The sequence below is a fragment of the Calypte anna genome, chromosome 17, assembly GCF_003957555.1.
Source record: "Calypte anna isolate BGI_N300 chromosome 17, bCalAnn1_v1.p, whole genome shotgun sequence".
NCBI lineage: Eukaryota > Metazoa > Chordata > Aves > Apodiformes > Trochilidae > Calypte > Calypte anna.
Window position 1 is genome coordinate 7,223,143 of NC_044262.1, and position 27,753 is coordinate 7,250,895.

The window sequence follows — 27,753 nt, forward strand, 5'->3', positions numbered from 1 at the left end:
CTACTACAAAGATAAGAGATCAAACTTTTTCTGCCCAGACTTTTGGTCCTGTTCTGATTTCAGCATATCTTGGTCTGGTCTGCACTGAGCACAGTGGTGTGACACATCTGTAGTGCTGCACACTGCCCGTGGCATGGGGACCTGCCCTTTGCTCCACGTGGTCAGACTGCTTCTGCTTACACTGAAATTACAGTTCTATTCTGGACCTTGGCAGTAGCAGAATGAGTCTGCCATCCCTTCTGGGTGTTGCTTTGTGTCAGTCACATGCATGATTTGATTCACTGCAATAACTGGGATGTTATCAATGATCTGTGCATGACAAAATAAAGATGTTTGGGAGGAGACCTCATTTGGATGGTGAGAAACAGTGTTTGCTTGTATGATCCCAGTGATCTCTCTTCTGTTGTTCCAGTGATGAGGGGAAGCAGAGAACCCTTTAAGTGATGGTGCTCTCTAGCAACATCTCTCAGTGCTCTTCAGCCCATTGTTTGGTCCATAAGACACATAAAGGTGGTTTATGATGCCTTTGAAAAGAGGTTTTCTTGTTTTTCTCATTTCCACTCACACACACTTGGATACACCAGAATACAACTGAAATGGCGAGGATAAATGAGAACCAGGGACTGTTAAAAATTGAGTAGGTATTCTATTGTAAGTGCATATAGTTTTGGTGGCTCTACACAATGTTGTCCTTGAGTTTAAGTAGGTGGAAAAGCACTGGGCTGTGGTGTAGAGGCCTCTGATTAGTGCTGGCAAATCCTGATGTGCTTTTATTGCTTTCAGTTACTTGTGAAGCATTTGTATTAATATTTGCTTTGTGAGAATATGTTTTCTATAAGTTCTTTATCCACCCAGAGCTTCAGTGTTTCAGAGGGGAATGAACTGTGGCCTTTGCTTCATGCTTTGATAAAGATGGGGATATTTTACTATTAAAAATGAGGCAATATTTGCTATTTATTTCTTCATGCTCTTCAGGCTTTTCTTTCCAGTGTATTTCTGCTTAAATACCCTGCTCCTGGCTTCTTTAGCAATATTAGTGTGATTGCACATCTTCCTACCCTTCCAGACAGCACCTTAGACATTTTTGGGAGAGTTGTGTTTTCTGCAGAGCTCAGTATTGACCCTCTGAGCCCCTTGCAGCAGCAGTCAGTCAGTCACATTCAGGAATTACTTAAGAGCCTGAAAATCACTTGGTTTCTCTCCTCTGGAGCTTTGTCTGTGACAACTTGATAACTTCCTTTTCTCTTCCTGTTTCCCTCAGCCTTGTAAAGCCCATGCGACACTATACAGTCTTCCTCTCTGAGGACTCTTCTGATGATGAATTTCAGCAGGAAGAGGATCCTGTCTTGGGCTTCTCAGAAAACTTTTTCTTCTCTGCTCCTTTTGAATGGTCTATCCTTTATTCTTTCATTGTATTAATCCAGTCTCTGAGGAATGGGGATTGCATTGGTCAGGGTGCCTGCTCCTGCACTTGGAATTTTGGGGATGGTCCAGAAGTCTCTGTATGGTGCTTGATGAATGTTCAGCATTTCTCCTGCTTGTTTGTGTGGATTTTTAGCAGCATGCAAAAGCATCCTCCTGCATGAAGCACTGTGCAGTGACACACGGCCTGTGGTGTTACACAGACTCAAGCTCTGTGGGGTGTAACCTTTCCACCTGCCCTTTGTTCCAGTGTGCTGCTTGTGTTCCTGTCCAAACCTTCTGCCATTCTTCCTTGTGCACTGCTGGCTGTGCTTTTTGGGTCATCCTGTGAGCTGGGTTTCAGAGCAGTCACTGGCATTTCCTAGTTTTACTTGCTTGGTCCCAGCCTCTCAGTTCTGACAAGTGCCACCTCCTCAGTGAGATGGGGAGTTGTCACACAGATGTCCTCTGTGCAGTCTGACCTAAAATTATACACCAGACAGGGAGCAGTTTGTTGGGTTTACTCACTGCAGTATTCATAGCCAGCTTCTTGGTTTGTAAATTGTTGTGAATTCCCACACCTCTCACTTGTCCATTTTGAAACACGGTGCTGAGCAGCTTGGCCATGCTGCAGCCACTGCTCTGTGAGAGGTGTGGGATGGAGCTGCAGGGCTCTGGCTCCTGCCCAGGGTGCTGTGTGAGGGGCAGGAGTGTTGCCTCTCAGCCCCTGGAGCCACTGGCTGCAGGTGTGAGACTGGGCTGGGGACAGAGGCTGCCAGCTGGAGAGTGGGGAGACAGACACAGAGGTTCAGTAGCAAAGGGCCAGAAAAATGTTCCCACCCTCTTGTGCTCAGGGTGGAGGAGGCCAGGCCACTAAAATGGTTTGTTTGCAGAATATTCCTCTGGGGGCTTTTTGCAGTGTGAGCTAATGCTTAGCAGATGAGCACATAGGATGAGAGACTAAAGATGAGGCCAAGATTTGCAAGATTGCCTTCTTCCTAAGGATACGTACATGTACCATAGCTGTCTGCCTTGTACCTGCACTACTACATCCACATGTTGCTAGCTCAATGCCTGCTTTATGTATGTTAAATGAAATCAGATGGGCTGTTTATAAGCTTGCATGATCTAGATATATTATACTAAAATATGGAGGGAGGAGGACGGTCCTTCCATAATATCAGCTTTTGCAGGTCTCACAAATATTTTTGTTTGATTGAAACCTTGTTTAAATGCCAGAGTAAAACTGGCTGCCAGTCAAATGCCAATCACCAGTGATATGTGTGGCACTTCTTGTTATTAATTGGATTCACATTATGCTGCTGTTCTCTGTGCACAGAACCAGTATGCAAATCTGCTGGTGCTCATTTTTTTGCTGAGGTGTGTGCATCCTGCTAACTCGGCCTTGGCTGTAAATGTAAAATAGGTGTCTCTGTAATGGATTGCGTTGTTTCCTGATAAGATGACACCAGTGTAATCATGGAACTCTGCACAGTGTTACCAATTACAGCAGGAAAACACTGAATTATGTTCTGTGCTGAGTTAGCTTGAAGCAAGATAATGTAAGTACCTGCAGAACACAGGGCACTTGGCGCTGCACTGGCTCTGACTTGTGGTGTAAAGGGTCTGAGCACAGTGGCCGTGGCTGCCTGCCAGGGACATAGGGTCCAGTTATTCATGCTCCAGGAGAGGTCCTTCATCAGCCTGACTCTTATCTGCATGATGGCAGCTTCCCTCTGAGCGCTTCCCACTTTGTTCTATTTCCTAAAAAAATATTAGGCAATTGTTTGCACCATGATTGTTGTTTCTCTCCCAGGCCTCAGCCATACCGGACCCTGAAAGAATCTGATAGTGCTGATGGGGAGGAGGTGGTCAGTCCAGAAACATCACGACAAGCTCTGCCTCCAAGCCCACTGCTCTCAAGCAAGCGCACAGAAATCAACCTCCTTGAGGACATTTTCCCAAGCTTAGAAGTCAAAACACATCCCCAGCCTCTCAGCCAAGCAAAGAGCCTGGAGGACCTGCGGACACCCAAGGAAGAGGGAGATGAGCGCTGCACCTTTGAGTACCAGGTTTGGAGAGGGGCTTTCACAGAGCTAGGCCTGGCTGTCTTCCGTCATTCTCTGAGGAACATTTTTGCATTATTGAGTAGATGCATCCAGCCATTTCATCCAGTTCATTTCTGAATTAAGAAATGATCAGAATGGAACCCCGTTACAAGGCAGAGACTTTTTCCACTAGATCTACAGCCTTCACTTCTAGAGGAGGAAATATTTGCCCTGTTCCTTAGAATCTGTTTTGTCCATTGGCTGTCACACAGACTTATGTTAGAAGCTGATGCTGAGCAGTGGGGATCAATACCTGGGAATTTTCAAATCCTCTCCAAACTGCATGGTTTTTACACAACCTTCTTTTAATTTGGCCATTGTGGTCTAGGCATCACTTGAACTGTCAAGATTGTGGAGATTCTTTATGAGGAACTTCACTGAATAAATGCAACTTAGTGACAACTAAGTGACAAACTAAAGCAGACTCTTGAGATTTTTATGTGACGTGGAAGAAAGGTCATTTCTACCTTATAATAATATTTAATATGGTGTTTTATCTGGATATTTCATTTGACAGCTTTTCCCATGCAGCAATTAAAGCTTCTCTATTTCTTTACCTTAGATAAAGGTATGTGTCCCTTACTTGGCTAACAACAGATGCCACAGTATGTCACAGCTGAAAACTCATTAGAGACAGAGCTGGAATTAAAACCTCAGAGCCCTGCCTCTGTTTTCCTGTCTGTCCTTCTAGGCTGTTCCCTCTCCAGTGTTCAGTCTGTGCACAGATCTCCTTCCACTTGGAGCCCAGCAGCCTGGCTTCACTTTATGCTGTCTTGTGAGGAGATAAGTAAAAGTTGAAGTCTTTTTTTATGTTTCCTTGCAGAGAATGGATCTTGGTGTGTCTGAGAGGAACAGGATTGTGCCGTCCATGAAACTGTCTCACCCTTACAACAAGTTGTGGAGTATGGGTCATGATGACATGGCTGTTCCTACCAGGTACTCTCAAAGCTCATCAGAAGGACCCTCAACTGCACTTGGTAACATCCCACCAGTCACAGAGAGACCCCAGAGCAGAGACAGCATTCTGGCTCCTGCAGAAAAGGATGAATCAAATCCTGCCATTCAAGGCAACATCACCATCCCAAGGCCACAGGGAAGAAAAACTCCTGAACTGGGGATAGTGCCACCACCCCCAGCACCCAGAGCTTCCAAGCATCAGACTGCAGCCGGGCCAGCAGAGCGTCTCACCACCCATGCTGCAGGACGTAGCCACTTGGTTTCAGGTCTTACCCTAGAGCCCTTTGGAGCTGGTAGTGTGTCCATAGACCCTGAAATCCAGCAGTCTGTAAACTGTTCCTCTCATCCCTCTCAGCTTTTGTCCAGTCCTACCAGCACTGTTGAGATGCTCCAGCCTGTCAAGGTGAAGACAGATAATGCAGGTACTGAAAGTGACTTCCTTCTTAGTCTTCTGGATCCACTGAAGACAGACAGCTGGCAAGGCACTGGCTCACAGCAAGGTCCCTGCAGCCTGCAAAGCTCAGCCACTCCACCTTCTGCAGGTGGCTTTGTCTCAGTGGCAGGTGACTTTGTGCCTTCTCCAGCTGCACCATTTGTCCGGCCACTTGGTTATCCTTCCCCAGCACCACCACCTTTTTTACAGCCCTCTCCTAACCCATTCACACAAACAATGCCAGGAGCTTTTTCAGTGTCTCTAGTTAGACCCCCGAGGGGCTCTTTCACCCCCTCTTTAGGTCATGCTTACAGCTCTAGCTTCATAACACCTCATTCTAGCTTCTACCCACCACAAAGACCTCAACCAAACATTTCAACGCTCTCCATGCCAAACTTGTTTAGCCAGGCTCCAGCTGTGCCCCCAGCCAGCTCCTTACTGCTGGGGAGCCACAGCCCTTCCCCAGCAAACACTCTACAGCCTGCACGATTAAGTGGCCCTCCTAAAACCAGAACATTGCAGGCAGGCCAGTCCAGCTCAAAGGCAGATCCGAAACAAGCAGTAGCTCTCCTGTCTAACGAACACCCATTGATACCTTCCCGGCCAACTAAGGGATTAGAGTCAGTGTTATTGTCCTCAAAATCTGAGGAGACAAAAGATCCATTTGAAGATTTGTTAAAAAAGACGAAGCAAGACGTGTCATCCACACCAGGTAAGGTTGAGCAGCTCAGAAAGCGATGGGAAACGTTTGAGTGACACTCAGTGTCCCTTTGGTAGCCCTTTGGAACTGACAGAGGGTTGTTTCAGTTTTTTTGAGCCAGCATAAACCCAAGTATTTCTTTTCTGGAAGGTTGAGCCAGGATAGCTGCAGGACCATCTCCGTGCTGATTCACACACCAGTGCTTTTTGCCCTGAATTCAGTCCCCCCATTGTCCAGGTCACCTCACTCTCCACCACTGCAAACCCCCATGACTTGCACTGACCAAAGCAAGAAGGTAATTGGGTTTGGTTTGGTTTTCCACACACAGCTTTTCCCTACTACTGAAGCAGAAGTTCCCTGCCTCCTGTTTCCAGTTCTCAGCAGGGCAGGGAGCGTGGTCAGCCACACAGTCCAGGCTTCCTCTGCCTGGCTGAGAGGTGTTGGGTTTGCTTGCTTTACACACAGAGCTCTAGGGTTTTGCTTTCTCATGTGAAGAGCAGAGTCAGGGGGCTCAGAGTTTGTCCTGTCTGGAAATCACATTCATTTAGTTACGGCTTTGGGTGAGCTTTAGATGCAGATGTTTGAATTCCCTCCCCTTGCATGTTGGCACTGAGAGGAAACGGGGGCCTCTGGTACAGAATTGTCCTAATTCTTTGCTGCAACAAAACCTCAGCACAGAGCAATTGCTCAGGGTTTGGTCCTGCATTTCTGTTGAGAAACTGGAAACACCAGCAGTTTTTTTTCTTTTTGTGAGGGGATTTTGATAGTTTTGTTTTGCTTCTTTTTTGTTTAATACATCAGAAGATAGAGGCCATAAAGAATATCCTAGTTCTTGTATAATGTGTATGTTAATACTATCTATAAATATTAGAGATGGCAGTATCTGAATGGGATGTAACAATAGCTGACTCGATTATTTAAACAAACAAAAAAATGGGGCATAAAAGCTGATGAGTTCAAGTTAAATGGCAGTGTGCTGACAAGATGAAAGCTGCAGCTCCTCTGCACAGCCCCAGCCTGAGCCCAGCTCGGGGGTCAGTCCCTGCCAGGTGTCTGTCACCCCCAGCCCTCAGGAGTGCTGATTGCTGCCTTGAAGCTCTGGGATCTCATTTGGGTCTGGAGAACCAGAGTCTTTATCTCACTGCTGATGAGAAGCTCTGCCTGGTGGAACAAGGCATTAACTGGACTGTGACACAGACCATGAGATCATGAAGTACAAAAATGCAATGGAAAGGTTAAAGGGTACGTTCATTGGGATTTTCTCAGACACTTAATCTGTGGCAATAGGATTCTCAAAAAATTTCATCTTAATCTTAGCATCCTGTATCAAACCTGCTGTCTTTGCAGTCATCTTGGTTTAACTTAAGTGGTGCTTTTTTGTTTTGTATTAGGGCACAATCTGATGTAAATCATGTTACTCTAGAAGAGGTAATCACATCACCATTAAGCCTTTGATAAAGGAAATCACTTTGGACAGTTGGGGAAATTCTTGTAAAGCTTTATCTGATTTCCAATGTATCTATTTTATGCATATAATCTTGGGAGTTTTCTTATTCTAGTGTATGAAAATGGCTGTCTGTGCGTTTGAGTCTGTGCAGTACGAAAGAAAAATTTAATATCTGAAACACCAACAGTTTGGGAAAGACCATAGAATTACATGAATATTGCATTTCTATAAAGTACTGGTACTCTGACAAGACATTTAGTTGGATTTGTATTTTCTTTTTGTGTTGGAAGAGAGATGGTTTTAGTATTGCATAGTAAAATATTTAAAGTCTAAGTTAATAGCTCCATTATTTTTTTTGTAAGTTCAGAATGATGAAAGTTATCTATAAATTCAGTCTGAAATTTCAGATCTCCCTATAAGCTCAATGATAAAACTTTCTAATTTATGGTGGATACGTACAGGCATCAGAAAGTTCTGCATATGACATGCCATTTGCATTTCACATCCTCTTTGTCACAAGTGTTAATGTCACAGCCTGGTGATGTACTGAGTAGGCCAATGCTTCATGGAACAGGAAAAAAGCTCAGGTAATTCTGTATCGCTGCAAATCATTTTCCATCTCTGCCCATATTATGGAATGTTTTGTGCATTTTACTTTTAGACAAACAAGCACTCTTGGTTTACTCTTTTTTTAAGTCACTTTCGAGGCACTGAGGAGTAATTAAACTCCAAACACCTGTCATTAATCACCCTTCACTTTGTTTTGAAGGGAAGGGAAGAGGTTGGACACACCCCTGAGATCCAGGAGTAGAAGGCAGCACTCTCCTGGAGTTTGTGACCTTCCTCACTTCTTGACTGGAATTTTTGAGCAGGAGACTGGTTTACATGCTTCTCATACTAAAGGAATCAACCTATCCCTAGGGCAGTATTTTGGTTTTTTGTCTTATTTAAACTCAGGAATTCCTAACATGAGTCATTCCTAACAGTGCCAGATGTAAGCAAGGTGTGCTTGTCTGGGAGCCCAGGCTTGGACGTAAAACATTTCTTTTTCTGATATAGAAGTATTTTTGATGTTTTTATTAATCTAGTGTAAGAAGTGTTCCTTTTATTGCTTGTCTGATACAACTCATCGATGACTTTATATAGAGCTTTGTACATCTTCCTGTACTGACTGTAGGTGATTGTGTTTGGTACTGCTCTGCTATTTACAGATGCTTTCTTCCATTAGAAATATCTTTTTATTTTTTAAAAACCCAATTCTTTAATGTTTCTGATGCTGTACAGATGGTAAAAGCTTTTATATGTCTTGTTGAGTCATTAAGTTAGAAATTGGACACTGGAACTAGGAGCTGTCAAGACACAAGAATTTTGTTGCTGAAGCCAACCTTACGTACTCGTGTTAATTATGAGCAGTTTGTGCTTTCTCTGCATATAGTAGGGATGGGGGTTTTTTTAACCTGTAATGAATGGTCTGAGCTACTGAGATAATCCCCACTTCCCTATTCCCTTTCTCATGTTTGTGAGAAAAAAATCAAGCAGGAGGTTGGGATCTGGCCAGCTTTATTCCTGGTTAGGAAGTGGTCAGAGTGGCAGTGACACCCCCGAGCCAGCCCTGTGTGGCAGGAGAGCACTAAGGAGCTGATTGCTGGTGCTGCCTCAGCTCTGGCCCTCTGCACTGCAGGCTTTATCCTTGTTGACTTCTAATAATAAGGGTTTTGTTGTTGTGTTTTTCCCCCACTGTTTTGCTCCTTCTACCCTTACCCCACAGGCTTTATGAGCAAAGTGAGGTTGCCAACATGAGACTAACTTGTTAGTGGTGCCTGTTGCAGCTTTATAAAACATGCAGGTTTGTCACCTTGTCCTGCAGCTCTGGGTCCCACAGCCCCAGAGAGAATTTCTGCTGCTGCAGAACTCTGTCGTGGCTCACATCAGAGGATCCAGGGGCTGTTGGGTATTTCATGGCTCTGACTGATTTTTGCCTCTTTGCACATAAAATAAGGGGATTTGTGGTAAAATGGAGCAGCACATGCTTCAGTACAGGTGAACAGTAAGTGCAGCAGCCCCACTCCTACCACAAACCTTTGCTGTACAGGTCTGCCTCCTCCAGCTCTATGCTTAGAGCTCTGGTGTGTGACAATCAGACAATTAATAAAATTTTAATTTTTAAGCCATTGAGGTTTGCAGCTGTGCAAACTGTGGCCCAAAAGGAGCCATTTGGTCATCAAGTTCCTCTTCACGCTTCAGGAAAAAAAAATAAAATCACAAGTCAAGGTAAGTAGGTCTATTTTTAACCAAATTTTATTGTAAATTTCTTCTGAAGAGCATTTTAATTTTTTACAAATTATAAAATTTACAATTACAAAAGAAAACAGGATCATGATCATTAACTACAGCAAGTTCAGTTTTGTGAAAAAATATATTCAAAAATTAAATATCAAAAGAAAACTAAGTACATTAGGGGAAAAAAACCACTTTCTTAAATTATTTTGCAGAAACATTCAAGACACTGATGAAGTATTTTACCATTTTTGCTGTACTGGCTTTGGGTGATTGAAACAAAAACATCTGCTCTGCTCATCTTGTAAATCAAGTGAGCAGGAGCCTGCCTGGCAGCAGCAGGGGCTGCAGACACTGCTTGCTATGTGCTGCTTTTTAGCTGTTTTTACTGCTGTTGGTTTTGTAGCTCCTTCTTACCTTTCAGGATATTTCAGTAGCTTAGAAATAGTTCTTACAGCTCTGGGTCTCAAAATAACAGAGGCTGGAGTAACATTGCTTCACTGAGCTCCTGTCACTGCCTGCATTTTTCTACAATTTAAACACAAAATACAAAGTGAAGCTCAGGAGTAACGACCTGGAGGTCAATCAAGTCTGAGTTTGCAGAAGCCCAAATGATATTTCTAAGCTTGCTGTAGGTTGGTAGAAGTCCTTATGGGATGCAGGACACTCCTGCCTTTGCAGGGGTAAAGGTACACAGCCCAGGTGGGATCACCAAATGCTCTGTCAACTTTTCCTCAGCATTGGAGGGAAAGTGATCTTATAAACTATTTTCTTGTCTCTCAGTGGTAGCGTTTCTCTGTTTTTCCAAACTTTCATTCTTCATCTTGTATCAGAGTTGCATGCATGCAGCAGCCCTGGTCTTTAGACAGACCTGATCATTAGTTATGCACTCTTCCCTTTGCTTAGACTTACAGAAAAATTTACAGCTAGAGTAAAAACAAAAGCAATCTGAGAACAAACCAGAACAGCATTTTATTCTAGTGCTGATGAGCTGTGGTGGGCAGATTCACACCCTGCTTAGTAATAGCATTTTTGAGATTAAAAAGCAATGCTTTTCTAAAACAACTGACAGCTGTCAAAATTACCTTGAAACACTAATGATTTTAGACATTATTTGGCCTGCTCTGCCACATGCTGTTAAATAAGAAATCGCACACCCAACAGCTAAAACTAACAAAGGAGAAGCAAAGCCACAAAATAAATATTCTTTGTAGAAGGTGGAAAACGGGTGCTGCCTCTCACTACAACACAAACCCTGGTTTCATGGTAAACTTCACTAGGTTAGGTAACTAAATTCTGTTCTTGTGCCCTTACAAGCCCAAACCTGGCTGCTGTGAGAGGTCCTGAACTCTCTCCTCTTCCCCTCCTCGGTGTTCCACCAGCAAATCTCTTCCAAGAGCCACTCCTGGTGGTGCTGCCAGAGCCCCCCAGTGCTGGGCAGTGGGACAGCAGCTGCTCCCCGGGTTCGGTTCTACCCAAACACCCTCCCGGCAGCAACGGGAACTGACACCTCGGTCTCAGGAAGGCACTTGAAATATTCCTGTGGTTTAGGCTGAGGAAAAGCTTTAGAAGTGTCTGATACAGCAGCACGGGGCTTGGTTTTTCTGGTGTGCTACTGCTGACTCTGGCTGGGTTGGGGAAGGACAGCATCAGCTCTACATTTATCTCCCATCAGCAACTCACCTGTCTCGGCTCTGCAGAGGAATTGCAGGCACACGTTTTTGTTTTTTTTTAACAACTACGTTATTTCATAATACAGGGTTTAATTACCAGCACCCACACGTGCTCTGCTTCTTTGCAGGGAGCCACTGGTGCCCACCTGGCACTGAGGCCACCAGGAGACCCAGAGCTGATGGGTCTGTGCACTTCTCTGCTGCCACTGCCCCAACTGCTTTTTCTTCTCCTGCCCAATTTTCTTTTTTTTTTTCCTCCCAGACTTTACTGCTCTTGCTGCCAGACCCATTCCATACAAATCTTACGGGATGAGCTCCAGTAACCAAGCTGGATCAAGCAGCTGAATCTTGCTGCCTGGGAAGTAGCTTAGAGCAGCCCAGCCCTGTGCTACAGCAACACACCTGGGGACTTGGGGCAGAGCTGCTGCAGCAGTTGTGTGACTGTTGGGGGATGCCACAGCACCTGGTGTGACCCCAGCTCTCAGATCAGCCTCTCCATCGGTGGCATCTTGATTACATTCCACATTTCCACTCGAGCCCCATCTTTCTCCTGACGGCTGGGGCTGTACCTTCCCTGAGTCGCTCTCCTCCTCTTCATGACAATGGCTGTGGCTGCAAGAGCTGCCAGGAGCAGGACAGCCCCTGCAGCCCCTGCTGCTCCCACCACCGAGGAGTTGCTAAGATGCGCCCACACCGGCAGCTGTGGTAGAACAGGAGTTACTCAGAGTTTCCACCTGGTTGCAGCTGAGGTTCACAGCCCCATCCCCTGGCTCCAGGTTGCACTGTGCTGGCAACAGTGCTGGACAGGAGCCTCCCCCTCCCACTGCCCTCTCCTCAGCACACAGGACTCAGGTGGGTGACCTCTTTCCAGCTCACCAGCCCCCACCTCCCCCTGCCCAAGCTCTGAAGTTCCTCACTTGGCAGCAGATCCTGCCCACAGCTCCAGCACCGGCCCCCAAAGCCCCAGAGTTCTGGCTGCTGTGGTGCTGAGCAGTACCATGGGAATGTCTAACACGGATCACCTCACACAACACAGGGTTGTGCTGTGATTCCAGAAATTCCTGGCAGGTCCCTGTAGGGCTGGGGCTGGCACAGGGCAGGAGTTCATGGCTGCTGTTGCTGTTGAAAACTGCGTGGGAAAAACCTCATACACCTGAGCTGAAAAAACTTTGAATTTCAGTTGCTGACAAAAGCAGAGCAGTATATACAGATCAGTCATAAATATCCTCTATACATCATTCCTTTAAAATAATACATAGATCTGAATCTGCCAAGTAGTGCTTGATTCACCCTGCCTTAGGAAGCAGAGGTAACTGCCATTGCTGCCTGAGAGGTGGGATGGAGCCAGAGCAACTTCAGAGCAGGAGCAGTTCAACAGCTCCTGCTGAGGGGAAGCTGTGGGGCACTTGTGGGGCAAGAAAGAAGGGAGCAAAGAGGCTGAGTCTGAGCCAGTGGTGTGCACTTGGCTCAGTTAACAGGAACAGCTCCTGCATGCACAGGCTGCCTCCTGCTTCTGAGTCCGTGTCTTCATTGTGCCTTAAGGACAGTGAGATGGGATGGAGCTGCTGCTGCAAGTGCTGGAGAAAGATCAAGGTCAAAGCAGACCCTGCAGGTGCATCTCCTGGTCAAGCAGTGCCTATATTAACCGCTCCTCAGGTGGCACCTTTAGGACACTGTCCATCTCCAGCCGAGCTCCTGCCACTTCTTGCTGACTCGGGCTGTAGGTTCCCTCTGATTGCCGCCTCTTCCTTGCAGTGAGAATCATGAATATGAGCCCGATACTGAGGAGCAATAAAGAGCCACAGGCTACAGGGACAGCTACTTCAATTAGTGGGGAGGGGGAGAGAGCACCTGGAGTCCCCTTCTGTAAAAGAAATTAATGGAGAAACAATGAAACTCCAGTGGTTACAATCACTTAAGTTGAAGAACCCAAATTGGTCAGATTAGAGGGAAAAATTTTTTTACAAAAGCAAAAGATCTGTAACTGAATGGAAAAGGGCAGACAAGGAACAAGTACCCAGCTGAGGGCACCTGCACAGAGACTGCTCATGGTCATTCTTTTATCTCTGAACAAAACATGTTTAAACTTACTTTCTAAAATGGACTATTCTTAAACCAAGGCAGTAACAGGGTCTGAATCGTTCTAACTCAAGTCTATTGGCACTCTGTAGGGACAGTCTTGAACCGGCAGCTTTGGTGAAGCTGATCTCAACAGAGCAAAGTTATAAACAGATTGAGGGCTGGAGCAGTTAATACCATTACAATAATTCATGCAGGGCACATGGACAGAATTACCACATGGAAGAAGAGAGAGGATTTCCTGAGCCAGGCAGCTGAGCAGCATGGAAACAGGAACCCTGAATGCAGACAATTTATGGGAGCAATCCTGGAGCTGTAAAGTCACTACAAAGGCAGCTGGCCCTTGCTGCCCACTTGCTCATGAAGATCCTGCTCAGCTGTTTGTTACAGTTACAAGAGCAGCAATGAAGTGTCTGAGCAACACTTGAAACATCTTAGCTGAGGTGGAACCCGCAAAATTGTGTCACACACTCCATACCCTCCTCTCCACTTAACATTTTTCACAGCAGGACAGCCCCTGAGGATTTAAATGGCAGTGCAGGTACAAGGGCTCTTTACCAATATCAGACTAAAATGTGTCACTGGGAAAGATCTAAACCTTGTTTAAGAAATAAAATTAGAATTAAAGTTAATGCAGAGCAATGTGAATTTTCAGTAACCCTGGGAAATTTCCTTGAACAGGGGAATGATATTTTAAAAAGCTCAATGATGCCTCTGATATCAAACTAGAGACTTTATTTAGCTGTTAAGCTATCCATCCAAATAAGATTCTCTGCAGAGCTGTGTTTCAGGGCTTCCTTGAAGACCTCAGGACAGGGAGGGGGTGGTTAATTTTTAGGTTTAACAGTTACTCAGTGTCAAAGGCAGAGTAAAGAGCAGGATACACCACCAAGAACTGACATACCTTGCAGGAACTTTATGAAATCCTAGGGCAAAAGATTTTAAACAGTGAATGGTGAGCACCAGATCCATTGACTGTAACTTTTAAATTGCAAAGGCACACACATGAATATCCACACTATGTGAGGATGCCAGGGAACAGAGCTGAAGATACCTTGCAGCAGGAAGAGGAGGATGTTAAAAAGGTCAGTACACAGATGGGAGGAGATGAGATGGAGATGAGACAAGGCCCAAGCACTAAGGAGGAAAATCAGTGAGCTGAATGAGTATTTGATTTTGGTAGCATTAAGGATGATAGGGAATACAATGAAGAATTTTTTAAATTGTAGAACTTGTGTCATTTAAGAAAGCCCTGAAATTACAATAAGCCTAAAAATAAGTATTTCTTATCTGCCACCTTACAGATAAAAACAAAAGCACTCAAGCTTGATTATTTACAGCTTTTGGATGCCAAGGAGTCCATGCTAATGTCACAAAGCAACACAATACAGGAGGAATATTCCCAGAGCACCTGGAAGTCCTTCTGCCATTTTCCTGTGACTGAAGTCCAAGCTGATCTCTCAGCTCCAGCCATGTACCAGGGGTTAGCTGCAGCTTGGCCCAGCATGCAGGTTAGTGCCCAGCCCAGCACCACGGGAGATTTTAGCACTCTGCTGCCTCCTGTCAGCTCTGGGGCTGCTACAGTTGGTGAGAGGAAGCTCAGCAGAGCTCAGCTCTCCCCAGGATCTTGCACAAACAGCTCCCTGCCCTCCCCCCCCCCAGGCAATGGAGGAGGGAAAAGAAAAGTGATTCTGCCAGAAGTGATGGGGCTGATGAGAATGAACACAGGAATCTACAAGAAGGGTCCCGAAGAGAGGAGACAGAGATGCCTGAAGGATCCATGCATGCAGCCTGCCCTGTGGCAGAGGCCTTCCAGAGCCCTCAGTAACAGCAACAGCAGCCCCTGGGCACACAGCCCCTCCCTGCAGGATGGGTTAGTACATTCCCAAGTTACCAGACAAGCCACCCGTCCATGCAACAGCTTCACAGGAAAAAAAGCAAGTTATGATTTAACAACTTCCACACCAGAGAGTTCAGCCTCAACCAGCAATGCTTTGCTCATGCAGGAAAAGCCTGGTTGAGCCTCGCCCACCAGCCCAGCCTCTCAGAAGCAGACTAGGCAGATAAAGGATGCTGCTTCTTCACTGGTACCTGACACCCATTTAGCTTAACTTCACCTCATATCCCTTCTCCAAACCACATCCATTTCTATTCTGTGATCTATGGATAGGGAAGGTGCTTAGGAACTCTCCCATCCAAGGTAAAATACCAGCTGCAATTCTATTCTCCAAGGAACTGTGAGGGACATGGAGTAGCTCTACCTACAGGCCCAATTACTGTCCAAAGTTACAAAACCCTTGGGAAGTTGCAGAGACAGCCCTGAAAAACACCTGGCAGCCCATGCAGATCCTGAAAAGTATTTGCTGCAGTTGTTCATATGCTGGAGACCAATATGCAACAGCAAAGATAAAAATAAATTTCCCACTTCAGGTCTTTGGTTCCAGCTGATTTCCAGCTGTGCTTTAGCCAGGACACAGGGGCCCCTGTGACACATCAGCCGTGTCACCAGTACCCCGTGGGCAGTGTCACCAACACCCTGAGCAGCACCCAGGACCCCCAGAGCAGGGGAAGTGCTTACGTTGATGTCGCAGCGCTCCCCGGTGTAGCTGGCACTGCACACACACTCGTAGGAGCTGTGAGAGCCCCGACAGGTCCCTCCATTCTGACAGGGGTTTGGGTCACACCTGTTCACACTGATTTGACAACTGGAAAAGAAAAGAGAATTGGAATTAGATGAACTTGCTCACATATATTCTTGTGCCACAGAACACAAGATAATACACTCTACAAAAGCCTCATTTATTTGAAAAGTTTCTGTTGTATCTTTTTTAGGTGCCTCCTCCAGGGTCCAACAACATGAAAGTGCTACCCATTCATTCCATTCTCCTGACACTTCTGTAGGACTGAAGCCAGGTCTCTGCCCCAGTTAATGAATTCTCATGAGGTTCAAGAACTCCTTGGAATCAGCTCACACTGCAAAAGTTGGTATTATCAGCAGAATCATACCAAGTCTGCCTCTTCTAAAAATAACTGATAGTTTTGGAGCAGTTGTTTGAATGGCAAAAGGCCATATAAGAGGATAAAGCATTTCAACCTGCTCAGCTTTCCCACTGACCTAAGAATGGGAGCACCAGCTCCTCTGAGCACTTACTTCCTCCCGGTGAAACCTGGCTTGCAGGTGCAGTTGGCTCCCCAGCTCTCACTGATGCATTTGCCTCCATTCAGGCAGGTGAAGTTCTTACCACACTGCTGGGGTGGGAACGGCCACCTGGGAAAAGAGACAGCCTTGAACAAGGGCAGTTATGGGGAAAGGTAAAGGTGTACTGGGGCTCTGAGGAGAGTGGGCTGGTGAGGGTCATTGGTATGTCTGGGAAGGAGCTTGGCACATGTGGAGAAGGGAACAGTCTCAGAAATCGCCTGTAATATCAGTGTTACTTTGAGCATGCTCAGAGAATATGCTGCACCAGTACTAGGACTTTCCTCACCCAGTTACTTACTCACAGCGAGGTCCTGAGTACTGAGGGGGGCACTTGCAGGAGTACCCATAAACCCCATCCACACAGGTGGCCCCGTTCAGGCACTGGTGCCGCACGCAGTCGTCCACGTTGATGTCACACCTCTTCCCAATGAACCCCCGGAAGCATTCACACTGGAAATCTGCTACTGCATCCACACAGTCCCCGTGCACACAGGGACCTGACTGGCAGTCATCAATGTCAGCCTCGCAGAGCTGCCCCTCCCAGCCCTCCCTGCAGGCACAGCTGAAGGAGTTGAACAAGTCCTGGCAGGTGCCGGCGTTGAGGCAGGGGCTGGAGGCACAGACATCAGCCCCGGTGCATCCCAGCTGGATGGAGCTCCTGCTGGCCTGCTGGAACTGCTCTGGCTGGGGGTAGGGGAGGTGGGCAGTGAAGGGCAGGTAGATCCCTCCTATCTTCACGTGCCCCAGGCAGCCGGTGAAGTTTTCAGCTAGAACAATCAGGGCATTGTTCTTTAGGAAGTCCAAGTTCCCAGCACGTCCCTGCAGAGTTGTGTTCTCAGACCCATCCAAACGAAGCAGCCACCTGGAAGAAGGTGCAGTTGGCTCCTCCATGGACACAGAGATGGTGTGCCAGGCACCATCTGTCACTGACTTCTGGCTCAGGAAGCTGACCCCCTCGATGCTGTTCCCACTCCTGATGTCAACAAGCAGGGAGGAGTTCTTGATGGCCACCTGGAGGGAATCCACTTCTTCCATAGCCCAAAGCAAAACAGCATCTTCATCCCTGGTTCTGAAATCCATGTGGAGGCTGCTCAGAGTTCTGGTCACTGATGCATTGGTGGTAAACTCCACAGCAGCATAGCTATTAAATGTTGCATTAGCCAGGCCTATAAATAAAGGGGTAAAGCATGAGGGATTTGAAAGACAGTTGGTGGTGTGTTTGAGACAGACCAATGGCAAACTCCTGGCAGGTTCCCTCCCTGAAGAATCCTGTAAGCTTAGTGTGAGCAGGATTACAGGCCTAGCTGCTGGCATCCTGAAAGCTCTTCCTGATTACAACTGCACCTCTAATAACAATATCCAGCTCTTGTGCAGCAATTTTTCTTCATCAGTGTCATGGCACTGCACAAAAACACAGCTGTTCCCCTTTCACTGCTAGAAAAGCTCAGGTTTTACCAACAGGTAAGCAGGGAACAGTACTTACACACATATCCTGCTGGAACATCTATGCAGGTGGTAGCTTCAGGACATGGGTCACTTTCACACCAGACTCTCTCTTCACAAAATTTCCCAGTGAAATTTGCTGGACAGCTGCAATGGAAATCATTCCAAGTGACAGTGCATCTGCCACCATTCTGACATGGTTCAGACTGGAAAACAAAAAAGCAGAATTTAGGAGCAGCAGAATTTATCTTTGGATCTCAGAGAATTCACTAGTAGGAAATGTGACAACAAAGCTTTGTACAAGCAGTGCTTGACTCAAGAAAGAAGAGGAATTAAAACAGTGACTGAACAGCAGTGAAGGAAGCACAAAGGTGTCTGCACTGCCCAGGTTCTACAAATTACAAATGCTACAGGTGAGGCTGGAGAAAACTTAGTGCCTAAGTTGTAGGGAGTATATGTTGTATGAAGTGACACAGAGCATGTGGGACCATGAGTCCTTCAGTACTGAAAAAAAGCTCTGTCACCTTGCTGATACCAGCAACAGTCAGACTTTTCTGTAAGCACAGAATGATAATGAACACACAGAGACAAGAGACAACACACCTGGCAGGTGTTATCAGAGATGCAACCATTCACAAGATTATCAGTTTGAGTCCTATTGAGCTCCTGGGGCAGGCTGTAGTTCTCAGCCTGAAAAAACTGTATTTGGTGGCTGTTCAGCTGGATGTCTTGCAAGCAGCCTTTAAAATACCCTCCCCACACGTCAGCACTGCCTGGGTCAGGATGTCCACCAATGAGCACTTCATAGCCAGCTACCAGAGGTCTTGCTATGAGCTGTCCCAGCTCCAGGTACGTGTCTGACAGGTGAGAACCAACAATTCCTTCTTGGAAAGAGAGAGCTACCAAACGTCTTCTCCCATCAACAACACTTTCTGGCAATGTGACCACATCTGCTGACACAGTCTGGATGGTCACCTTGCCTCTCTTCAGGAACACACTCAGGAAGGGCTCAGTCCCATTGCTGATCTGCAGCAGCAAACCGTTAGGTTTCCGACTGCGAAGGAAAAATGAGATGTTGAAATTTGCACCAAGGTTCTCAGGAAGGGTGAAAGAGGCAAAGCTGGTAGAATTCTCTAGGCCAAATGTTGCTGCTGGGTGCTCTGGAAGAGAAAAGAAAATGCACATCAGCTCATCAAGGGGATGCTGCTGGCACAGGGATGTTCTAAGCTCCTTATGAACAGGGCAAAACCTTTCTTCCCAACGTTTTCAACGTGCATCAGGGCAATTTTGCTCTCACCCCACACAGGTCTGTGAAATTAAGATCTAGGTGAACATGTCCTTGCTTCTCTGAAGGGCATGAATTCAAGCACCCAAGCAGCAGAAGAAATACAGGTCTAGCAGGTTTACTCAAGGACTCAAAGCTACAAAGTTGTTTTTAAAATTCCTGAATTTAGTAACAGCAAAATAACTGCATTTGTCATGTTTAGGGCTCAGGAGTGAAACAAAAAACTGGAACAATATTAATATACACTTAGCAGGAAAAAAAAATGCCAATAGATACAATTTTAACTCAAAATTGTCAAAGACCTTCATTTAACACTTTGTGGTTTTATCTATAAAGCTGCAAGTTCCTCTTCATCCTCACTCAAGCTCAAAATCAACATCTCACAGTAGAAAAACTTCTCTGCCCCCCTGCATTCATACAGATCTGATACAAAGATGAAGTCGGAGCCTCCAACTCAAGAGGAATAATACCTGCACCACAAAACTGACCATGTGTCCTGCAGGAACAAGCCACAGAGAAGGGGTCAGTGAGGATTTCATTTACAGAGGGTTTTCTCACTGGTCCAGTAGAAAACACTGCTCTCAGAGCTCACACCAATGCTTATCTGGTACCTTGGAAGCACCAACTGAGAGAGGTGGCAGATGTAAATCAGGAGGCACTTACCATATGAGCAAGCTGGGCCTCCATAAGGCCTCCAACAGTCACACCTGAAGGTTGCCCAGAGGTCCACGCAGAGCCCATGAGAGCAGGGCTGGGCCAGGCACCACTCCGTGCGGTCACAGCCCCGGGTCACGGGGGAGGACTCACCCACAGGCAGAGCCACTGGGAGCACAACTTCACCATCCACCTGAAAGTCTTCCAGGCAGCCAACAAAGCCTTGCTGGCTCTGGGTGCTGTTGGCCATTGACTCCTCAACACCTCCAATATAGAGGTTCAGGAAGGCATGAGGGATCCCAGCAGTGCCTGGTGGGACAGGGACAGAGCTCTGCAGGCAGACACCTGCATCACAAGAGTCATGCCAGAGCTTGAGCTGCACAGTGCTGTGCACAACAACTTCAGCTTTGTGCCACTGTCCATCATCAACTCTCAGTCCTTCCAGGAGCAGCAAGTACTCAGCATCCTCCATCTTCAGTCCTGCATGCAGGATGCCATCAAAGAGCTCCAGGAACAAGTATTCAGCTTCGTGGCCTCGGTAAAAAAGGACAGTGCTGGGCAAGGTGGTTCTGAACCGGAGGGACACGCTGGCAAGCTGATCTCCTGCTACATCCCTCCTGCTCTGATTGCTCACGGGCAGCTCAATGAGGAGATACCCTCTGGAAGCAAAGGAAAATGTTGTTGGTGTTGAGCATGTGGCATCATAGAAACCAGGCTGGCACTGGCACAGGTGGCCGTGGCTCTCAGCTTGGTAGGTTGGGATGCACAAGGCCTCATTTTGGCAGTCATGTGTCTGGCACCCAGTGAGGCTGACAGAGCAGTTCTTCCCTCCCCACACAGTGCCATCCTGGCCAGGGGCACAGTGGCAGGTATAGTCAGCAATGCCATCCTCACAGACAGCTCCATTCTGGCAGGGCCCCTCCTCACACTCATTGATGTTAACAGCACATTCCACACCTGCGGGAGAGATTCAGAGAGGGGATCTCACTGCAGGGCCTGGGACTGCCCTCCCCAGAGCCCCTGCCCCACACTGCCCTCCCTCAGCCCCTATCTCCAGGAGCCACCAGAGGAGCTGCCAGCACTCACTGTAGTGCCCAACCACTAACAGAAGGGTGAGAAATCCGTATTTCTGAGCTGGCCTCCCAGGTGCTGCAAAGAAGGTGCCATTTTCAGAGCTTCAGCCTACATCACCCAACAGACCACTGTCCCCTCTCAGAGCACCTAAAACACCACAGGGAATCAACGTGCAAGGAGAGCAAGAACATGATACTAAAGGAACAAAACAGCACAGACAAAGATTTTGATTCTTTCATACATAAATTTTGTACTCTGGAACTCAAATCTATAGATGTGACTGGAGCAGATTCTGGGCACCACTGCTGCAGACAGCATTAAAATGGGAACTTCTTGGAAAGCCTCAGTCAAGACACTTCAAATTCCCAGATAACCCTTTCAGATGTAACACTCAAAACTCACTTCATTACCAAACAAAAAACAAAACATGCTCCATGGACATTTTGCCATACTTGCACTGAGCTGATTTCAGTCCTGTCCTGTCCAGAAGTGAAGGGGGTGAAAAGCACAGCAGTGCAGCTTGTCTGCTCCAAACACACGTATCCATCAGGGCTCCAGGAAATTATAAGACATTACACTCAAATTTGGTTAATGAAAATCTGCTGTCATCTTCTTGAGCATCTCCAGACTGACAGAAGAGCCCTTCTGAACCACTTCACTTATCTGGCCCACAACATTGGTTTTCACTAATCCTCAGAGACAGTCACACAGATAAACCAAGCAAGGATTATCCCAATCTAATAGCATTACAGCTGAATCTAGCCAGCAAGAACAACCAGGGCAGCAGAGAGAAAAAGAAGGAATTCACACACAAAGGAGGGGAAATCAAAACACAAAAGACATTTGTAGAGAGAAGCCACTAGATAGAATGTGCATGTCAAAGAGATTAGAGAGTTGCCTGAGGGAAAGAGATGAGGGAGATGGGGCACTGGGAGCAGCAGACCTGGACTCATGATGTAAAAACCAAAACAAAAATTCAAAGACACATAAGTCTTCTTGAACAGAAGTGTAGATGGTTTGTCCCCCCTTAGACTCCACCAGTGCCTCTGGACAGTCTCACATAAACATCTGGCACTCTGCTAACCCAGTTTCTTTCCCCTCTCCATTCCTGTGGAGATGAGGAATCTGTGCAGTTGCTGTTATCAGTGCCAGCTCTGCAGATAGGCCAAGACTCAACACCAGCTTCCAGCTCCAAAATGTCTGTGGCAGTGCAAGGACACAACACTGTGGAGCTCTGAGAACTGTAAAGCTCTGGTGATTCTGCACTTTCCAGCTATGCTGGCTCCATGTTCTGTAAGCAACATTCTCTCAGGACATAGCTCTCTGCTGACATAAAGAAATAAAAGAGAACTGCTCTGGGTAGTGTCTGTGGAAAAGCTCTGAATTTGGCCATCATCATCTGCCTTGAAGAGCTCAGCTGATGGGCAGAATCAGAGGTGTAATACTGCCTCAGTATAAACACCCTTTCTTCTCCAGCTATTAATGCTGGGCTTGCTCAGCACACAGAACCTGGGGTGTGATCTTACCTGTAAAGGAAGCAGCAAGGATAAAATTAAAACTCAGCATAAAGTTATGCCCACAGAGCCTTCCCACCTAGCCAGGAAACATCTTGCAATAAACAGAGTATATTGGACATCTCTGGGCCTGGAGAATCCCAGTCTGGGACAAGATGTGAAGACTTCAGTTGGAATAAAGAAAAATCAGCAGAAGAGTGAAACTGTAGAGTGAGTTTTCTGAGTTACTGGTGCTTTGGAGGGATCTCAAGACTAAGATTCAAGTTTGGAGCCAAATGTAAGGGAAAAAGGCAGCTGAATGGCATCAGAAAGATAGGTTGATATAGTCCCAAATCCTGGATATCACAGAAAGTTGCTATGAGTATAGATGCTGCTCATTTCAGATTAGAGCTGTTGATATGAACCAGGGCAAGGAGAAGACACCACTGGTTTGAGTAACAAAAGGAGAGATGCCATGAATTTTTGCTGAGAAGGCTGGGAGGCAGGGTCAGAGCCCCATTTTCCCCTATCACATTCCTAGCCTGAGTGCATCTCCTCAGGCAAGGGTGCTCCCTCCCTGGCAGAGCAGCAGGAGCACCTGCCCAGGCTGTCCCCAGCCTCTCAGATGACACTTGGGAGGTGACAGCTTCACACCAGGTGGCAAATTAGTCCCTCAGGTGAGTGCACAACCTCAGGCTGGTGGCTAATTAAACAGCAGTCTGTCCCATAGGATGCAGCTGGTTTGATTTCTTAAATTCTTTCTTTAAAATGGGTGAAAAGAATAAGCTGACAGTTCAGGTCTTTACACAGCTTACAAACAGGCAAAGAAAATGTTCAGCAGCAGGAAGAGGGAGGGCAGCTCTTCCTGGAGGAACCAAAACCACAAGCATCATCTCACAGCAGCCATCCCCTTCATCAGCCAGGTGGGTTGCCCTCTTCCAGTGTCACCAATGAGTTCTGTCAGCCTTGTTTGAAGGGAGGTTTGTCAAATGGTTTCTTTCTGGTTTGGCAAACGAGGCAGAAGGTTTCAGTTGCACATTGCTTCCTAGATGTGAATTTCAGCACAGCAGAGGGGTCTGTAATGTTTGGGTTTGGCTGCAGAAGACAGACTGGAGAAGGGGATGCCAGCAAAATAAAGACACTTCTTGCTGCTACAGGAAAAATAAGATTTTTGCCATAGGCCATTACAGTGTCCAGAGGTACAGATCATTTCCTGGATGTCCCTTATATACTGGAAAATGGACATGAAGAAAAAGTTCAAAAGCAATTTGTTTCTCTAAGAGAAGCTAAGGCAGCCCTTTTCAGATGTATGTAGAAAAGGGGGATGATGACTCCATGTGGCAAACCCAAATTACTCTTATGTACTCTCCTCTGTTCCCTCTAAATTTCTTAGCTCAAATGTTTACAATTATTTGAATTACTGACAGTAAGAACAACGTTGCCACCCTAGTTCACTGCAACATTAGGAGTCTTTAAAACCTTTAATGAGTTTCTTATCTAGTTAAAGACTGAAAAACAAAAATCAGTAGAATTTGTTATCTGAAAATCAGACAAGTGTTATTTAAAAGGCTGCTATAGGGAGACCAGGTTTTCAAACATCCCCTTAACTTAGCAGTGTTGAAGCTAACAGACCCAAGCAAACACCCCACAGTTGTTGGGTCAAAACCAGACAGAAGTCGCTAAGCCTGCGGAGTTTCAAACACCAATTCCTAGGTTGTGAAGTGTTACCCATGTGGAGAGAACAATTTTGCTGCACAGATACAGTGTTACTAAAATCCATACAGCTCACCATTCCCCAAATGAAGGTAATGATTTACTGACTGCTACGAAAAGCAAAGATTCACTGTATACAGTGTAAGAATCATATACTTGAACAGATACACAATATGCTGAAAGAATAATAAGACAGATATTCTAATTCAGCTATCATGAAAAAAAAAACCAACAAAAAACCAAACAATAAACTTGAAGGATGAGGTCTATTCATGGGCCCAATCTTGAAAGATGGAAGTTCAGTGGGGTTTCCCAGCCAGCACCGCTTGCCCTCTCCTATAAGAGAGCTGAATTCCCAGCAACCTTTCCCTGGTGCATCCTAATTAGGGTTTGTATTATTATCAAAAGAAAGAGGGGAGGAAGGGGGAGAGGGAGAATTAGCCGCAACAAACGGACCGACACAATTATATTTGCACACTCACTGCCATTTCCATGGCAACCCCACTGCTCTGACCTCTCTCCCACCGTGCTCTACTCCTCAAGGAGACGGTGGGGGAGGAGATGGACCAGCAACGGGTTTGTCCTCCGAGTTAAACCAAAAACTACTTCTCAACAAAGGAGTTCTAAAACACGAAGAGGAAAATCGCGAAAACATCTGTAAAAAGCCAAAGTAATGCTGCAGAGAACTAAGAGGGAGGCACCTGCGTGGTGACAGTCCCGAGCAGGGAGCCGGGCAGAGCCCCGCAGCAGAGGCAGAGCTGGAGGAGACTGAAAAAGCTGCTGATGGCTCCGCATTCATCTCGCGGCAACAAAGACATTCCTTGTCCTGAAGTTTCCAAGACAAAACTTAAGGTCTCTTTAAAATAAAAACATTCTTCCTTTCCAGTCAATTCCTGTTCCTTCTCATGCCTCCAGCTACAACTAATGGCACAGCCACCTCCCTGCCCTGGGCAGGCACGCAAACATCCAGGACACATTGCAATTACTGTATAGATCTCATTACCTGCTAGCAGCAAAATTCCCTTCAGGATCACGCCAATCAGCACAGATTTCATGTCCGACTCCTTGTGGACATTTGTGACAGTAAAGGGAGAAAAAAAACCAACAACAACAAAAAAAAAAGGGGGGCGAATTTGGGGGAGGAATGACACAAAAGGCTGGGCTGAAACGGCAGAACGTGTGTGAGCACTCCCTGATGCCAGTCAGACAAAAAGGGATTGGAGATGAAAGAAGCCAATATAGCAGAGCTGCAGCCAGATCTAATCCAGCCCTGCTCTATCCCTCCCCAGCTGGCCCCTGTCAGGCTGACAAGAAGAATGTGTACTCCAGCAGATCCTGCCCCTGCCTCACCGTAATACCCTGCAGGATCCACAGCATTAGCTCCAACAGGAAAAACTCCAGAGAATCCCTTGCACTTGCTGCCTCCCACATGAATATGCCAAATTCCATTAAGAAGGCCAAAACACAGATTTTTTTCTTTTTTTACAGCCTAAGGGAAAGAGCTGTGTTTCCACGACTGTGGAAATACACCAACTATACCCAAACCATAGGATAAGGAGAGCTCCAGGAGCAGAGTGCAACCTGCTGCACACTCAGCACTGACTCAACCAGGGACCAGCAGCTCCCTGTGCCCTACCCACTGCATTTGTGAGCAGAAGTTATTTCATTCTGCAATATTCATAGTTTCAGGTTAGAACTACTGTGATCAGCTCCTCTGATCAAACCGGGTGGAAGGAGATTCCCTGCATTATGCTGTACTTGTTCAAACACAGGGCTGCAGAATCAAAACTCTCCTCATTAACTACCTGGTAAAATTAGCTGCCACAATCTCACTTATCTCTGTGTGGTTCTGGGTTGGTTTGTTTGGTGATTGGTTGGGTTTTTTGTTTTGCTTTTGTTTGCTTTGTTTTTGTGGTTTTGTTTCTTTTTTTTAATGTGGTTACTTTCATACTGTAAAGCTCCTGGAGGCAGACATGCACATTCATGTTGTAAAAAAACCCAGAGAAGATTCTTATTTCTTTGCAGAAATGTTATCTGGGAGCTTTTCCCTAAAGTTGGAGTCTCTGCTAGTATCAATGTCAGGTTCAAGCAAACAAAAACTCCCACATGTCAGAGCCTGGAATCTGCACTGGTAGTATCATTTTAAGATATTAAAAGAAAGCATTCCTACAACTCTTGTAACTATTTTATTTGCTTCACTCCATCAAAACATGCCAGTCAATTTCAGATATTTTATGTGGGGGGGATACAACGAGTGTTTGTTTGGAGTCTGTATTTATCAGATAGTCCCATCTGGGTCCTATGTGGGCACAGACCTATCCTAGCACAGATTTTAAACACAATCTGTATCAGCTAATATGACCCCTCTGTTATTGCTCAAGAGAAAACAAATGGGCAGCTTGTGCCCACTTAGCTGCCTAATCTAACAATAAAGTAGAACAAAAAAAAAAAAAAAAAAAAAGAACATTAAATCCCTTTGAAAAGACCCATATTTCGATTTATAGACACACACATGTATTTATGTACACACACACAGAGTCAATCTGTATCCTGCTGACTGGAAATGCATGGAACAGAATGGGGATGGAGGAATCCAGTCATAAGAATTCTAAATAGTACATATATATACACATATATATACACACAAGATGAAATACTTAAGTGAGACCACTTATAAGCCAAAATGGGTGGATCACTGAACATCTGATTCAATCCATACACTGAGGAGTAACTGCACTAGCTTAAGGAAAGGGAAGGAAACTTGAGTCTTCCTGAAGTGTACCTGGCAGGTCACATACTGCAAGCAGTTGCCTGGCAAGCAAAATCCATTATCACTGAAAATAATAAGCACTGATTATAATATTGTATGTGTGGAAAAAAAAAAAACAGAACAAAAAAAGTTAAAATCAACATAGTGAATCTAGGCTGACATCTTAGAGTCATCTCTCTTGGTAGGCACCACCAGAAGACAGCCCTCTCACCACACCTACACATAGGAGAATTCTTCTCTTTCTCTGGGACACTTCCCTGCCCAAGAATTTGCCTGGCCTGATTCTAAGGATGACATTAAGCTGGGCTTCACCCATTTTTGTTAGTAAGGAAGTCAAATTTAATTTATCAGAGTTGCTCCACCACTAATAATCCTCTCAAAAAGTCTTTACCCATGGTGAGCTGTCTGACCATGGTCAGAAAAATCTATGTCAAGGGCCAGTTCAAACCAGACTGTGCAGACACAAGCATCAGAAGCTGAGAGGACACTTTTGATCAAAGTTCTCCTGACACCCAGACACAAGCAGGGTCTAGACAGAAGCATAGGCTCTTGTAGCATCCTGATCATATGACAGTGAAGCCAAAAGGTCAGATTAAGCATAGAGCTATGATAAAGAAGGGAGAATCACTGTGGAACAGGAGGGAAGCAGGGGTGGGTCTCACCAAGTGTTCCCTGGCTCCCTTCAGCTATATTTATGGAAAGGGATCCTGCTGAAGGGGTAACAGTCCTCTCATCTCTTTACTGTCTTAACCTTTTAGCTGCCCTTTCTGGGAAGGCTACATCTCTAAACCAAATCTGACATCAGGAAATAACTGCACAAAAAATTAAATCTCCCCAAAGGTGGTTAGAAGGAAGAAGCATCTCCCATTTATTTCATGACCCATGACCCAGGATTTCAAGCCTGTTTGATCTGGGTTAGCACTCTTACAGAGGAACCATTTATAGCTGGCTAACAGAAAGTATCCACTTCTCTAAGGACATCTGACAGAGACATCAGGGCTGAACAAAGTAAAATGGTCAATAAGCACTCCTGTGATATTGAAGCAC

The 27,753-nt window shown here is 45.9% G+C and overlaps 2 protein-coding genes across 6 annotated transcripts in view; one reads left to right on the plus strand and one right to left on the minus strand.

Annotated features, from left to right (window-relative positions):
- The window catches only part of DENND1A (DENN domain containing 1A), a 165,000-nt gene extending 156,471 nt beyond the window's left edge, over window positions 1-8,529 (plus strand). The window contains exons 22-24 of one of the 2 annotated variants that reach the window (XM_030460968.1): window positions 1,262-1,390; window positions 3,218-3,473; window positions 4,333-8,529. In XM_030460968.1, coding sequence (XP_030316828.1) covers window positions 1,262-1,390; window positions 3,218-3,473; window positions 4,333-5,655 — 1,708 coding nt within the window. In that variant the 3' untranslated portion in view covers window positions 5,656-8,529. The remainder of the gene's footprint in view (window positions 1-1,261; window positions 1,391-3,217; window positions 3,474-4,332) is intronic. The other variant, XM_030460967.1, reaches the window with a different exon arrangement.
- An 841-nt stretch (window positions 8,530-9,370) lies between these two features.
- Window positions 9,371-27,753, minus strand: part of CRB2 (crumbs cell polarity complex component 2) — a 57,586-nt gene continuing 39,203 nt past the window's right edge. For 3 of the 4 annotated variants that reach the window (XM_030460965.1, XM_030460966.1, XM_030460964.1), the window contains 7 exons: window positions 19,666-20,613; window positions 18,321-18,877; window positions 17,758-17,923; window positions 16,573-17,440; window positions 16,227-16,343; window positions 15,654-15,780; window positions 9,371-12,860 (listed from right to left, as the gene is read on the minus strand). In XM_030460965.1, the coding sequence (XP_030316825.1) occupies window positions 12,633-12,860; window positions 15,654-15,780; window positions 16,227-16,343; window positions 16,573-17,440; window positions 17,758-17,923; window positions 18,321-18,877; window positions 19,666-20,613 (3,011 nt within the window). In that variant the 3' untranslated portion in view covers window positions 9,371-12,632. Of the gene's footprint in view, window positions 12,861-15,653; window positions 15,781-16,226; window positions 16,344-16,572; window positions 17,441-17,757; window positions 17,924-18,320; window positions 18,878-19,665; window positions 20,614-27,753 lie in introns of those variants that run through there. The other variant, XR_003988248.1, reaches the window with a different exon arrangement.